This window comes from Chiloscyllium punctatum, chromosome 30 (assembly GCF_047496795.1).
Source record: "Chiloscyllium punctatum isolate Juve2018m chromosome 30, sChiPun1.3, whole genome shotgun sequence".
In the NCBI taxonomy this organism is placed as follows: Eukaryota; Metazoa; Chordata; class Chondrichthyes; order Orectolobiformes; family Hemiscylliidae; genus Chiloscyllium; species Chiloscyllium punctatum.
In genome coordinates this window covers 35885189-35901550 of record NC_092768.1, presented here as the reverse complement: position 1 = coordinate 35901550, position 16362 = coordinate 35885189, and the positions used below count along the sequence as shown (strand labels likewise).

The window sequence follows — 16362 nt, the reverse complement described above, 5'->3', positions numbered from 1 at the left end:
GCTTAATGGGATCTGGGGTATCCTCTAGCATGCCGCAGACCTCAGCAAAGGGTCCAGGGTTTGTCAAGCGGCGTATTACCTATCACAATTCTGAGCAACTGTGGCATGAGATGACTATCAACCTCTGAGGTGGTGCCTCCCTTCGAATCAGTGCGCTGTTGCCAATTTAAATGGGTGTCATAGCAGTGGCCAGAGGTTGTAGAGTCAGGTGCCTGCTGCAGTGAAGCACTAGATGCAGGCAGAGGTGCTGTTGCAACGGCAGAAGCACTGCTGGCTACAGCGCCGGCTTGTCCTCCGTTGTGAGTAGCAACAAAGGCAGCAATCTCATTCATTAAAGTTTGGTTTCGGGAGTTTTAGATTACTTACAGTGCGGCCCTTCGGCCCAACAAATCCACACTGGACCTCTGGAGAGCAACCCACCCAGACCCATTCCTCTACACCTAACACGACAGGCAATTTAGCACGGACAATTCACCTGGCCTGCACACTTTTGGACTGTGGGAGGAAACCGGAGCACCCGGAGGAAACCCACACAGACACTGGGAGAATTTGCAAACTCCACACAGACAGTTGCCTGAGGCGGGAATTGAACGCAGGTCCCTGGCACTGTGAGGCAGCAGTGCTAACCACTGTGCCACCATGCTGTCCAAGTTGAAGCAGGGGTTTTAGGGTATTGAGGAGAATAGGGCAGGGGTGCAGTGGGAATAGGTGCAGGAGAGGGAGGATTTCCAGAAGGTTGGTGGTGATCCTTAATCTTGGGGGTGTGGTGCCCTTTTGCAATTTTCTTAAAACTTTTCTATGCATCAGAGCATGTACTTGTTCTCCCAGGTGGTATCGCCACATCCTTCCTCGATGTTAACTAACCAGTAATCAATCTTGTCTAAGTTAAATGAACCTGCGTCAGGTCAATTTCCATGCGTCCACCCATAGAAATCAGGGTAAAAGGAATAACATAACGACTGTCACCCGTCTCCCTCCAAATCATGGCGGCTGGCGAACCTGGTGGCACCAGCAGTTTTCTGACCTCATTCTTGCACTTCCCGTATTTACTGTGGCACTGCCGTGTCCTTTCCAAGGAAGCAAAAGGTTGAAGGGCCACCTGGCTCAGCAGGGTGAGGTAACGTCATCCCCAGGGGCAGCCCATCACTGCCGATCTTTGAAAGCTGATTTGTGTGTCGGTCAAACAGCGTAAATGAACAAAACAAAGCAACAAAGCAATACAAGCCAAGCCAAAAGAAAGAGACAACAGAAAAGCTGAGACAGACAACAAATGTCGGGTTCTTGGTAAATCTCTCAATTCGGACACGGCTTAATTCGTTACAAAGTCCACCGCAGTCTCCTTCAACCCAATCTTGCCTCAGTGTCTCACATTCCGTAGCTACAAGGGAACCCAGTTCCCTTCTCACGCTTTTTGGCTCAGAGGAGGAACGGCCACAAACTGCCGATGGAAACTTTTGGAGCAACTCCAAAACTTAACCTCTGTGGCCATGGCCCAACCGGCCCGTGGTTCAAGGCTTACCAAAAAATCTCAACCTCTTCCTCTCAACTAAGGACCACGAAACTAAACCTAGTCACCTCCATCGCCACAGTCTGACTGGTTCGTGGCTCAAGAATCGCGAAACTGAAACTAGCCTCTCTCGCCACAGCCCAATCCCACTCACTCCGGCTCGTAGCTCAACGTTTGCCTGCCTGCAGCAGTCACTTTTCATCTCCCGTCTTGTCGCAGGAAGGTACTCAACAGGATAGGGGACAAAATTTAACAGGTTCCAGGAAACCTCGTGAAGTAGAGGTCCTGCCGGCTACACGAACTGTTGGGAGTGGAAGAAAATTATGCAGTGGGTGACTCACTCGTAGCGGCCCAATTTAGAAGTGAAGCACCACACGCAAGCCTTGAGTATTGACTGGTTTATTTGTAAGCTCACAGGGAGAGACAAATCGACCAAATGGTCACAAGTCATTCTGAAGAGATGCAGAGAGTTGCGTGATTTTTTTTAATTTTGTTACAAAATTACAAAACAGTTTACAAAAAACAGTTAACATTTATAGCTGTATACAACAGCAATTTTACAAGGGAGAGGAGCAGCAAAACCAGGCACCAAACCCTACCGTTCAACCAGTTTACAGGGAGATGAGGACAAACCACAAATCCCAGTTTCACATATAAAAGACAGTGACAATGACATGTGTACATAAAAGGACAATAGAGTTGCGTGATTATACAGATTACAATCATTTAACAATTAGCAAACTGTTAATTGCAGGATAAGGAGCAAGCTAGGCACCCAGCCCAGTCACTAGCTTCAATCACTCGTAATGTCTGGACAGTGTTGATTAGTCGCTGATAGCAGGTGTTAATGTACAATAGGTCCTTGCAAAGAGAAGAATAGCCCCATGCAAGGAATGAATTGGCTTCTCAAGTTCAGGGTAAAAATCAACAAGGTAAAAACAATGACTGCAGATGCTGAAAACCAAATACTTCTCAAGTATCAGTACAGCTGCAAGGCGAACTGTCATGGGCATGGAAAACGCAGACTTTTGGCAAGTTGGCACTGAGATGAGATTCAGAATGGTTTCCAGGCTTTTAAAATGTTTCAAAATGGCTGCCACTTATCGAACAATTCTCCCACAGATACAAAACCTCTGTGGAGTTATTTCACCATCAATTTGGCGTAGTTTGTAAATTTAGACGCAATTGCTATTTAAACTCAGTTAAAAGAAAATGACAGGCAGTAGCACCAGTTCTGAACCTAATGCCCTCTGATGCTACCATAGACTGTTCAAATACCTGTCGATTTAGTACACTGAATGTACCAAACAACCATTTGTCAACTACTTTAAGAGATTGCTGTCTCATATACCTGGAGCTGGTGAATTGCACTATTCTCTGAGGCAGTCAATTTTTTTCTTGAAAGCTAGGCACACAGCACCTACCATCTCCAAGATAGTCACCTTCTCAAATACATACTATTCATCATTCAACCATGACCGCCTATTGACTTGGATTCCCTCATGACTCACAAGATGCCCTTAAACAGTATTATAAACAATCCCTCACAAAAATTTCACTTTGCAAACAGTGAAAGCAAAGCTTCTCAGTTCAATGCTTCATTTCTTGTCTCTTTCTTAAAGTTAGAAATCACACTTATTACATTGTAGTCTTCCGTAATTTGGACAGATACTGGGATCTCTAAGTACCATCTGGAACCACTCAGAATTGTCTGAGCCTTGTGTCACTGAATTCACAATCTGTGTTGTAATGTTTGCCAAAAGTATTCATGTGTAACTATCAGTAGAAGTGACTGCTTGTGGAGACAATGTCCCATCCTTTCATTGAGAATTCTCTCTATTGCATTGTGCAACACTACCATCAGACTAAATGGGACAGGCTCCAAACAGATCTAGCAACTCAACTGGACATCCATCAGATACTGTGGGCCATCATCAGAAACAGCAGAGTCATATTTAACCACAATCTGTAGCCTCATGGCCCAGCATAACCTGCACTCTATCATTATCATCAACCAGGAGATCAACCTGATACAACAGAAAGTATAGGAAAACATGCCAGGAGTGACACCAGGCATATCTAAAAATTAAATGTCTATTGGTCAAGCTGCTGCAGAATACTACTTCATGCAAACAGCAGAACCTATATGCAATGGACGGACTATGCCACAACCAATGAATCAAAGCATTACAATCCTCTCAAATTCAGTTCTTAGTGGTGGTTGATAATTGAACAAGCAACAGGAGGTGGAGGCTCCACACGAATCAGTGATTGGGCCACCCAGCTCATCAGAGCAAAGTATGAGGTTGAAGTAGTTCCAGCGTTCAACGAACTTCATTCACTCCTCGTGACATCTAAAAGCTACTAAAGACACTGGATGCTGTAAAGCCTACAGGTGCAGGCAACATTCCAGCAATAGTACTGAAGACATTTGCACCAGAACATGCCACACCCTTGGCTGAGCTTTTCCAGTATGAGGAGAAAGTGAGGACTGCAGATGCTGGAGATCAGAGCTGAAAATGTGTTGCTGGAAAAGCACAGCAGGTCAGGCAGCATCTAAGGAACAGGAGAATCGACGTTTCGGGCATAAGCCCTGACCTGCTGCGCTTTTCCAGCAACACATTTTCAGCTTTTCCAGTATGACCACAGCACTGACATCATTCTGACAATGTGGAAAACTGCCCAGATAGGCCCTGCAGACAAAAATCAGAACACATCCAACTCAACTAATTACCATTCTAACAACCTATGCTAGATCATGAGCGAAATGATGGAAGGGGTCATCAACAGTGCTGTCAGGGACATTTGCAAAGGAATAATCCGACACTCAGTCAGGTTCTTCCAGGGTCACCAGCTTCAGATCTCATTACAAACTTGCACCAAATGTAGATTAAATGATTGAGGTTCTGAAGTGAGATAAGAGTGACTGCCCTTGATTTCAAGTTTGCATTTGACAGAATATGGCATCAAGGCATTGGAGTGAAACTTGTCTCAGTGGGAGTCAGGGATAAATTTTATATCTATAGAATCAGATCCAGTACATAGGAGGATGGATGTGCTTGTTGCAATTCTCTCATTTATCAATAGTTCCTCAGCAGAGTGTCCTAGGTCCCCCAAGCTATTGCATGAACTAACTTGCAGCTATTGCATTAACTCTCCCTCCATCGCAAGTTCAAAAGTGGGGATGTTTGCTGATGAATGCACGATGTTCAGAACCATTTGCAACAACTCAGATACTGAAGTAGACCATGTCCAAATGCAGAAAAACGTCAACAATATCCACACTTAAGTATAAGTATCAAGTAACATCTGAGTCAGATAGATGCTAGGCAATTGTCCATCTCCGATGACAGAGAAACTAATCATTGTCCCTTTCCATTCAGCTACATTATTATCATGCCTAGAAACTGACCTAGACCAGCCAAGTGAATACTGTGGCTTCATCATCACATCAGAGGCTAGGAATACTGCAGCAAGTAACTCATCTGCTGACTGCCCGTTATGTATAAGGCACAAATCAGGAGTGTGATAGAAAACTCCTTACTTGCCTGGATGGGTGCAGCTCCAACAAATATCAAAAGGCCTGATGCTATCCAAGGGGCAGCACGGTGGCTCATTGGTTAGCACTGCTGCCTCACAACAGTCACAACAGTCACACTCGGGTGACTGCCTGTGAGGACTTTGCACAGTTTCCCTGTGTCAGCGTGGATTTCCTCCAGGTCCTCTGGTTTTGTCCCACAGCTCAAAGACGTGCAGCATAGGTAGTTTAGACATTGGAAATGCAGGGTTACAGGGATAGGGTTAGATGGTGGATCTGTGTGGGCTGCTCTTCAAAGGGTCAGTGTGGACTCAATGGCCAAATGGCCTGCTCCTACACTGTAGGGATTCCATGATTCTATGAAGGCAAAGCAGCTCACATGATTAACACCCATCCACCACCTTCAACAATCATTCAATTCACTACTAATGCACAGCTACATCAATATTTACCACCTCTAAGATGCCCTACCCAACTCACCCCAATCCTTTATTTCATTCATTCATGGGATGGGGGTGTCACTGGATGGGCCAACACTTGTTGCCCATCCCTAGTTTGTGAAGGTGGTGACATTCTGCCTTCTTGAATCAGTGCAGGCCATTTGGTGTAGGTTAGATTGACAGTATCTTCCAAACCCACTTAGAAGGACATGGGCAGCAGATACATGGGAACACCATAGCCTGCACATTCGGCTCCAAGTGCCACATGCCATCTTGACGTGCAACAATATCGCCATTCCTTCAATGTCACTGGCTTAAAATCCTGGAACTCCCGAACAGCGCTGTCAGTTTATCTACATCTCAAGGACTGCAATCACTCAAACAGGCAGCTCACCTCCACCTTCACCAGTGCAACTAGAGGTAGGCAACGAATGCTTGTCAACCAGTGACACTGACAAACTTGAACATATTTTTAAAAAATCATTAATTCTTCAGAAGGTGCAGTTTGTGCTTGCTTGGCTAAATGTCCGACAGCAATCTTTTCTGAATCCCAGTACCAACTCCTAAAATTCAAGCGAGTCTTGACCGTCAATGTTAATGTTTAGTCTCTGGGTTTCATCTTGAAATGAAGGATTTGTGTTTGTATTGAGCTTTTCGCAACCTCCCCTTGTCCCAGAACACTTCACTGCCAGTCAAGTCCATGTGTAGTTCAGTCTCTGTTGTAATAGGCAAGTAGCAGCCAGTTTGGGCCCATCAGCATCTCCCAAGAGCTGAGGTAATCATGAGTTATTCTTGTTGATGTAAATGCCATGATTCATTTCTTTGTCAGCTGCTCATAGAGTCTAACACCACAGAAGAGGACAATTTGATCCACTTGGCCTTCGTTGGCTCTTTGAAAGAGCTATCTAATTAGTAAACCTCTTTCATTCTTTCCCAGTCACCAAATACTTTCTTTTCATTTCAGTTATATATTTTCCCCCATTTTTAGAGTGTTCCTATCATGCCTCCAGCTAGGCAGCATTAACATAATGGGTTGAATGGCCTCCTCAAATATTGTATACTTCTACGATATTTCCCCCCTCCCCGCCCCGGTTTAAATGAGTTCATTTTAAGCAGATTTGAAAACAGATGGGATTTCAGTCTGAATAAACCAAACATTCGCTCTGTAATATCGCAGTCTGTTCTCCTGTGACTAAAGCTTCAGCACTCAGATGGAAAGTGGAGAGTCTGGAACAGGCTGCAAGAAATGGATTAAAACTCAGACTGTAGATTATATCCCCATTAATCCTTACTCTGACAAATACCTCACTCACTTTCCCTGGGGCCACTGTCCTTAATAAACCCAGTAGCACGTTAAACGTTACCAGCCTCTTGATTCCTGGATCAGAGCTTCCACGGAGTGCTGTATTGTTGGAAATGTTCTGCTCACTTTAGCAGCTGAGAGGCGGGGGGGGGGGGGGGGGGGGAGGGGGGGGAATGTTTGAAGAATTATTTGCTGTTGTTGTGGTCGTGATTGACTGACCATGACCCTGTCATCCAGGGATGGATTTTTTTTTATCGATCCATTTGAATGAATGTCTTGGTTCCATCTCTTGTTATTCTCCATTTCCTCTTCGCTGTAATACCCACGTGCAAACTTAATTATAAACACAGACAGAGACAGGCAGCCAAGGTCAGGGATTCAAGTCCAATCAAGAGACTTGAGCGCATAATCCAGACTGTCACTCTCCATGCAGTATTGAGAGGGAGTGGTGCACAGTCAGAAGGTGAGTACTGAGGGAGTGTTGCACTGTCAGAGGGTGAGTACTGAGGGAGTGTTGCACTGTCAGAGGGTGAGTACTGAGGGAGTGTTGCACTGTCAGAGGGTTAGTATTAAGGGAGTGTTGCACTGTCACACGCAATGCTGAATCTGTGCAGTGAAGGAATTGTGCCACATAAGGGTCAGTGAGAGTCCTGATTTTCACAGGGTCAGTACTGAATATGTGCTTCCACCTTTAGAATGAAACATTATGTTAAGGCTTGATCTTCCCTCTCAATGTGAGTACAAAATAAAACAATTCCCTGGTATGTTTTGAAGAGAGCAGCGGAGAGCCATCCAGTCTCCTGATCAATAATTATTTAATATCACCAAAAATAGATCTTTTGATCATGATCTCATTGGTGTTTGGAAGTGCATTGTAAAATAGTGTGAAGTCAGCATGGCTTCGTCAAGGGCAGGTCACGCCTCACAAATTTGAGGAAGTAACAAACAAATTTGACAAAGAAGAACCGGTGGACATGATCGATTTGGATTTCCAGAAGGCCTTTGACAAGCTGCCACACAGGACGTTGCCAAATACGATAAGAGCCCATGGTGTTAGGGGCACGAATAAGGATTGGCTGACTGGTGGAAGGCAGAGAGTTGGGATAAAGGGTCTTTTTCAGGGGGGCAGATAGTGACAAATAGGGGTCAGTGTTGGACCACATCTGTTCACAATACAGTATACATTAACAGTTTGGATGAAGGTACTGAGGCCATTGTTGCTAAGTTTGGAGATGACAGAAAGACAAGTGGAAGGACAGGGAGTGCTGATGAAGTGGGAGGAGGGCTGCAGAAGGACTTGGACAGGTTAAGAGATGGGGCAAGCAAGTGGCAAATGGAATAAAATGTGGGAAAGTTTGCAGTTATACACCTTGGTAGGAACAATCGAGGAGAAAACAGTTTCATAAATGTGGAAAGGCTTCAGAAATCTGAAGCACGAATACGGGTGACACGATGGCTCTGTGGTTAGCACTGCTGTCTCACAGCACCAGGGACCCAGGTTCGATTCCAGCCTCGAGCGACTGTCTGTGTGGAGTTTGCACATTCTCCTCATGTCTGCGTGGGTTTCCTCCCACAGTCCAAAGATGTGCAGGCCAGGTGAATTGGCCATGTTAACTTGCTCATGGTGTTAGGTGCATTAGTCAGAGGTTACTCTTCAGAGGGTCAGTGTGGACTTGTTCGACCAAAGGGCCTGTTTCCACACTGTAGGGAATCTAATCTAATCTAATCATACTCTTGGGAGTCCTGGTTTAGGATTCTCTTAAGGCTTTCATTTCAAGGGGCTAGAATACATGAACAGAGGTGTACTGTTGTATAAGTCTGGTCGGATCACACTTGGAATTTTGTGAGCAGTACTGGGCTCCATATCGAAGGAATGGTGTGCTGGCATTGGGGATACTCCACAGGAGGTTGACAAGAATGTTTCCAGAGATAAAGGGCTTGTTAGATGAGAAGTGGTTGATGGTACCTGTACCGGCTGATCAGGTACCAGTGTCTGTGCCTGATTGTAATTTAGAAGGATGATAGGGAATCTGATTAAAATTTGAAGAACACTGAAAGGCCTGTATGGAGTGGATGTGGAGAAGATGTTTCCATTAGTAGGAGAGACTCTGACCCGAAGGCACAGTCTCAAAATGAAGGGATGACCCTTTTGAACTGAGATGAGGAGTAATTTCTTTAGCCAGAAAGTGGTGAATCCGGGAAACTCATTGCTGCAGAGGCTTGTGGAGGCCAAGTCCTCAGTGCATTTAATACAGAGATAGCTTGCTGGCTGATAAGGGGATCAAAGTTTACAGGGAGAAGGCAGGAGAATAGAATTGAGAACCATACCAGAGATGATTGAATAGCAAAATAGGCACAGTAGGCTGAATGGGCGAACTTTGCTCCTATATCTAATGGCCTTCTGGTAGTTGTGTGATCTTGCTGTGCACAATTGGCTATCATAGTTCTCCAAATACATCAGGGATACAGACAAAATAATTGCATTGGAAAACGAACTGTGGATGCTGAAGGTCTGAAACAAAGACAGAAATTGCTGGAGAAACTGAGCCAAATGATAGCATTTGTGCAGAGAAAGCAGACTTAACATTTTGAGTCCAGTGACCCTTCTTCAGAAATTCAGTGCGGTTTGAGATGTTCTGATGTTCTGAGTGGAGCTAGTAAAAATCAAAAATTTTTCTTCCCAATCTTTCTGTACTCATTATTCAGCTTCTTTACTTCTTTCTTTCTGTCTCTACCTTTCCTGTTCGATTTCTCTTTCTGCCTGTCAGTCATCCTCTCTTTCTCTCGCCCTCTTTTTCACTTTCCTCTGTTTGCTCCAGTTTGCATACCCACCAGAAAACATATCTTGTTTATTGTCGGTGGAAGGTTAGCACTCGCTGGCAGCCCTTATTTCATTTTCCACGCCCCTAGTAACGTGATCAGAGGAGGAACATAAATCGGAGACTGGGAGGAAGAAATCTTTTCAGTATGCTTTCACATAAAATCCATACAATAACTGACCAGCTGCCCACAGCTTTGAGTTTCAGTGAGGCTGGGTTCAGTGGGGGGATCAGTTGGGGTGAGATGGGAGATACGGGGGTGGGGAGAGTTGCTTATTTGAGACACTTTATCAGAAAAATAGGAGTGCAGCGTGTAGTGAAAGGTGACTGCGCTCTATAAAGACTGACCTACTAAGCATCCTGGCAATAATGTGGGATTTGCACCACTGTTTAGAGAAGATTTGCTGTTGATGCTCATTCTTTCTCTCGTGTGCTTTTTGTTCGCTGGAACCTCCGTCTGGTCTTCTCACTTCTGAAATGTTTGGACACAAACACCAGGTGCAGAGTTCTGAGTTTCATTAACTTGAGCAAACATTCATTTCTGTCAGCTCACTTCCTTCATAATTAAATTCCAGTGCTTAGATTTCCATCGAGCTGCCTCACAAGAACTTGGCATAAAATTGTTCTTCCTTTAGAAAATCCAATCTATGCACGTGGGAATCGTAGCTATTTATTCCGACCCCTAGCTACCGTGAGAAGGTACTGCTGTGCCACTGACAGTGGGTTCGGTAACATGCTTGGTGATTTTCAAGGGTAGTTAAGAGTCAGCTGCACTGGTGTGGGACTGGAGTCACATATAGGCCCAAACCAGAGAAGGACAGTGAATGTGGATGTTTAGAGTCCAGCAAAAGGTGGCAGTGGTCAATTAAGACTGATCAACATGGGACTCTCTAAAATAATGTGCAAGATCACCAATACCTGTCACTGTGAGTCAGTCTGACTTTGAGATTGAACCAAGATTTTTAAATTGAATTCTAAAGAACTCTAGGATGGGATTTCAACACACGTTCTCCAGAAAATTGATTCAGTTCAGTAATTAATTAGCAATCTCTCGTCTGCACTGTCAGATTCCATTGCATTTGACTGTCCTGAACTGATTTGAACTCAATACAGTGATGACAGTCTGAGCATTATGAAGGTCTACTTTCATTCTCTTGTGCCTGTTCCTGGTTAATCTGAAGAAGATGGTACCTTCTTGAACTGCTGCACTCCATGTTCTGTAGGTAGACCCACAATGTTGTCAGGGTAGATTTCCAGGATTTTGACTGAGTGATAATGAAGGGATGGTGATCTATTTACAAATCAGGATGGTGAGTGGCTTGAAGGGGAACTTGTAGGTGGTAGATACATACATCCTCTGTATCTGCTGGATCAATGTGTTTATGGGTTTGAAAGGTCCTGTGTAAGCATCTTTTGTGAATTTCTGCAGTCCACTTTACAGATAGTACGCTGACTGAGCATCAAGAGTTGGAGGGAATGAATGCTTGTGGGTGTGGTGCCAATCAAGTGTGTTGTCTTGTCCTGGATGTTTTCAAGTTTCTTGAGTGTTGTTGCGGCTGCACCCATCCAGGCAAGTAGGAGGTATTCCATTACACTCTTGACTTGTGCCTTGTAGGTGGTGGCTAGGCTTTGGGAAGTCAGGAGATGAATTATTTGTTGCAGTATTTCTAGCCACTGACTGATGGAGATTGATAACCGAGATACATTTAAGAGGAATCCAGGTAAACACTTGAGGGATAATGGAGTAGAAAATTATGTTATGATAATGCAAAGGAGATTTTTTTTAAAACACTCATTGGATGTGGGTGTCTCTGGCTAAACCAAAATTTATTGCCCATCCCCATTCCCCATTGTCAAACACATTACTGTGGATCAGAAGTCATATGTTGGCCAGACGAGGTAAGTATGACAGCTATCCTTCCCTAAAGGACATGCATGACCCAATGTTTTTGGCGTTTGATAATGGTTTCATGGTTATCATTCCAGATTTTGTTTTTCAACTGAATTCAAGTTCCACCATCTGCCATGGCAGGATTTGAACTCAAGTCCCCAGAACATTAGCTGAGCTTCCTGAATTAATGGTCTTGTGATAATACCCCAGGCCATTTCCACCCTAATATTGTTATGTGTATGCAGCACATTTGGAACTGTCCTACTTGTCTCAGTGCTGTAAATTCGATGTCGTTCCATGTAGTTTTCAGAAGTAGCAAGTGCCTCGAGCAAGCTGTTCTTCTTACAATGAGTGATGAGGATCAACAAAGGCTTAAGCTGTGCACAGGGTTGGAAAGAAAAGAAATACCACTTGCAAGTTCCTCTCCCAGCCAAACACCATCCTTCCTTGGAAATATATCACCATTCCTTCAGTGTCAAAATCAAGGAACTGCTTTCCAAATAGAATAGAATGCCCAGCACATTCTCAAGGTCGGTTAGGCATTAGCAACAAATGTATTGCAGCAAGGTAGCTCAGTGGTAGTACTGCTGCCTCACAGCACCAGAGATGTGGGTTTGATGCCATCTTCAGTCAGCTGTGTAAAGCTTGTACATTATCCCTATGCCTGTGTGGGTATGCTCCAGTTTCTTGCCACAGTCCAAAAGACAAGCAGATAATGTGAATTGGCCATGCTAAGTTGCCTTTAATATTCAGAGGCGTGCAGGCTAGGGAAATGCAGAGTTACAGGGTGAGGGTGGGTAGTGGGGGATGCTCTTCAGTGGATGCATGTAGACTCAATGGGTCAAATGACATACTTCCACAATTTTATGAAATGTTGTCCTCATCAGTGATGCTCACATCCTGTTAATAAAACAGAATGCATTAATGAAAAAAAAATTCATCTCTCTTTCAGCACCTCAGAACATCACAAAATATTTTACAGCTTCTCCCCTCGCACTGTTCTCTCTTCCCTTTAATTCACCAGTCGTACTATCTCATGACGTGGCTGAGTGTCAACCTTTTCCAGATTAATGTTCCTGTGAAATGACTCAGGACATGTTCAGGCGCTACATAAATTAAGTCAAACAAAAGTGTCAGATTAATCATGACCTGGAAGTGACATGATTTTACTGGGAGTGAACTTTACAGAGCCAATAACTTCTGTCCTTAGTAATCCTCCAAAGGTACATCATTAACCAGGGGAATGAGGCATGCTGATAGCAAGTGGTTTAGTTAGTAAGGAAAGCAGGAGCTTCGTCACACAACACATTGCAAATCCAAGATAACAGCACTTAACCTTCTGAAATAAACATCAACGGGTGAGTGGATTTGTTGCAGTAACAAGGATTGAGGAACTGCTGTGTTTACACTCCAGTGCTCCACTCACTTTCCTGTTTTGATTCAAACACACACCGCAGGAACCTGTTGAGTCTCTCTCTCTCTCTCTTTCTGTGTGCCTGGATTATGACGTTTTAATACCTGTTTCAACAACAACAGCTTGTATTTATATCACACCGTTAACACAGTGAAATACCCCCAATGTGTTTAAGTGAGATTAAGTCAGACCCAAATTGACACTGAATCACTTAAGGTGATATCAGGACAGGTGATCTGTCAAACACACAGGCTGTAAGAAGCCTGAAAGGAATAGACAGTGGGACAAATGTTTAGTGAAGAAATTGCAGACTTTAGGGCCCAGGTGATGGAAGACATCGGCCCCAAAGATGGAGCATTTAAATTGGGAATACTCATGAGGTTGCAATTGGAGGAGTGCAACGATATCACAGGAGATTGTGGAGTGCAGGAGGAGTCAAAAGGTCAGGAGGTGAGGCCATGGACGGATGTGAAAAGAAGGATGAACATTTTTAAATGGAAGTGTTGCTGCGCTGGGAGTCAACGTTGGTCTGTGAGTTCAATGAGCAACAGTGGAATGAAAATGATCCCAGTATTTGAACTCCGAGCAGAAACTGTTCCTCGAAATCCCTCACTGTTGCAACTGCCTCTCATCATTGAAGCTTCTGTTGTAGTGCTGGGACATGGTGCTGTTAATGATGTACTGAGGAAAACAGTACTTCAAGAGCACTTAACATTGCTGTTGCTCAATTATTCATTTATACTCTAAATAGCTTGAGGATTTTGTTATCAATATTCGCTCAATTTCATTTACATAGAAAGCTAAAAATAATTTTTGCCATTACACAGCTTTAGTTGATCCCTTTAGATGATGCTGTGACAATTGCAGATTCATTAATCTTGATTGTCCTTGTGTATTGCTACACTCTCCATCTTTAGCACATACTTTAACTTATTTGATTGCAGGGAATAGCCAATGTTTACAGATTCCATGCCAACACAGAGAGTTGTGTGGTCATTTAAAAAGGAGGGTGTACTGCTTCAGGGTGGGAGGTGGCAAATTCAACAATATCTCAAACTCTTTGCTGCGACTTCCCTCGGAATATTTGGTAGGGATAATGTAGGGAGAGCTATCCTGCGTATCTAACCCTGTGCTGTAACTTTCCTGGGACTATTTAATAGGGACAATGTAGAGGGAGCTTTACTCTGTATCTAATACTGTGCTGTACCTGTCCTGGGAGTAGTTGATGGGAACAATGCAGATGGGAGTTTTATTCTGTATCTAATCTTATTCTGTATCTGCCCTGAGACTGTTTAACAGGGACAGTGCAGAAGGGAAGATTAATCTGCCTGTGATGTCTGTGTTCTGGTAGTATTTCATGGCAGACAGTGCAGAAGAACCTTTACTCTGTATCTAACCCTGTGCTTTTCCTCTCCTGGGAGCGTAGTGATTGTGACCGGGTAAGCCAGCTGGACCTCACAGGATATGAGTTTCCTGATTAAGGTCATTGATCTGGGATCACTGGCTGACAGATATAAACAGAAGTGTCAGATGTTCTGTTCACTCTGAGAGCTGGTTCAGAAGGAAGCTGGATCAGTGTCAATGACTGTCCAGGTGTAAATAAAGGGTGACTTGATGGCAGGATACTGCTGTTTGTGGAGTTATTTCAGGGAGTAACTGATAGATATAATGTAGAGGAAGCTGTACTCTATAATTCCATGTTGTATCTGCCTAAAAGTATTTGATACAGCAAGTGTAGAGGGAGATTTACGTTAGGTCTAATCCTGTGCTGCACCTTTCCTGGGAATATTAGATAGGAACAATGTAGAGGGGGCTTTGTTCTGCATTTGACCCTATGCTGTGCCTGTCCTGGGTTAGATCCCCAATAAAGCTCCCTATACATTGTCCCTATCAAATACAGAGGAACCTCGATTACCTGAGTGTCAATTATCTGAATTTTGGAATATTCAAACAAGATCTCAACGTCCCGCTGTTTGGCTAAACTGTATTATCTGAACATTAGATTATCAGAATATTTGATTATTTGAACAAAGTAGTCCCTGCCCTTGTCATTCAGATAATCAAGGTTCCTCTGTATTTGATAGGGACAATGTAGAGGGAGCTTTATTCTGGACCTAACCCTCTGTTGTACCTGACCTGGCAGTATTTAATAGAAAAAAGATAGAGGGAGCTTTACTCTGTACCTAATCCTGGACTGTAACTGTCCTGGGAGTATTTAATAGGAACAATGTAGAGGAGCTTTACACTGTCTCTAACCCATGCCGTTCCCCTCTCTGTTCCAGGAGAACCCATACATGTGCAACAATGAGTGTGATGCTCACACGCCTGAGCTGGCCCACCCTCCCGAGCTGATGCTGGATGACGAAGGCAGGATTCCCACCAGCTTTTGGCAAAGTGTATCCTGGAGGAGCTTTCCCAAGCCCCTGGTGGTCAACATCACCCTGTCCTGGGGGAAGAACATTGAGCTGACCGAAGACATCATCATCACCTTTGAGTCTGGCCGGCCGGAGCAGATGGTCCTGGAGAAGTCCCTGGACCATGGGCGGAGCTGGCAGCCCTACCAATTCTACGCAGCCGACTGCCTCAACTCCTTCGGGATGGAGCCGAGAAGGGCCCGGGATCTGAGGGCTGCCTCGGTGCTGGACATCATCTGCACCGAGGAGTACTCCAGGGGCTACGTGTGGAAGGTGGACAAGATGGTTCGCTTCGAGATCCAGGAGCGTCTGGCTCTGTTCGGGGGTCCCCGTTTCGGGGACATGGCCTCACTGTATGGCCAACTGGACACCACCAAGGAGCTGAGAGATTTCTTCACCCTGACCGACCTGCGGCTCCGGCTGCTGCGGCCGGCCACTGGACCCACCAGCGTCGACCCCCACAATCTCTCCAAGTACTTCTATGCCATCTCCAACCTGGACATCCGTGGCCGGTGAGAGCTCCACAGTCCTTTCTGGGCAGGGTCACAACTCACTGTTCACATTCAGGGAGCACGGGGTCAGGGTCCACATCTGGGGAACACGATCAGGGAAATATTTTGGGAGCACCAGTCGGAGAACATCTGGGAGCATCAAGAGTGTTAACACTTATGAGTTTGGCATGAGGGTCAACATCATGGGTCACCATTAGGGTCAATAGCTGCAGAGCATCATCAGGCACAATATCTGGGGTCACCGTTGGGGTCATCATTTCTGGACACAAGCCAGGAAACACTTGGGGAAGGCAGTAGTGAGGCAAATATCTGGAGGTCGTTTTGATTTTATGTAAGATTCCAAGAAGGTGAGATGTTCTCACCACTTCAATTGTCAGTGCTTAGTAACTCTGTAAGTTTTACAGACTTAGCGTCATAGGGTCATACAGCACGGAAGCACATCCTGTGGTCCAACTCTTTGATACTGACCACGTTTTTCCAAACAAAACTCATCCCACTTGCCTTTAGAGTCCTAGAGTTAGAGA

General features: G+C 44.6%; 1 protein-coding gene across 8 annotated transcripts in view; it reads left to right on the top strand.

The window, feature by feature from the left end:
- LOC140455411 (netrin-G1-like) overlaps positions 1-16362 on the top strand; it is a 78895-nt gene that overhangs the window by 28065 nt on the left and 34468 nt on the right. For 6 of the 8 annotated variants that reach the window (XM_072550252.1, XM_072550247.1, XM_072550249.1 and 3 more), the window contains one exon: positions 15195-15838. In XM_072550252.1, the coding sequence (XP_072406353.1) occupies positions 15195-15838 (644 nt within the window). Of the gene's footprint in view, positions 1-12772; positions 12857-13282; positions 13363-15194; positions 15839-16362 lie in introns of those variants that run through there. The other 2 variants (XM_072550254.1, XM_072550253.1) reach the window with 2 other exon arrangements.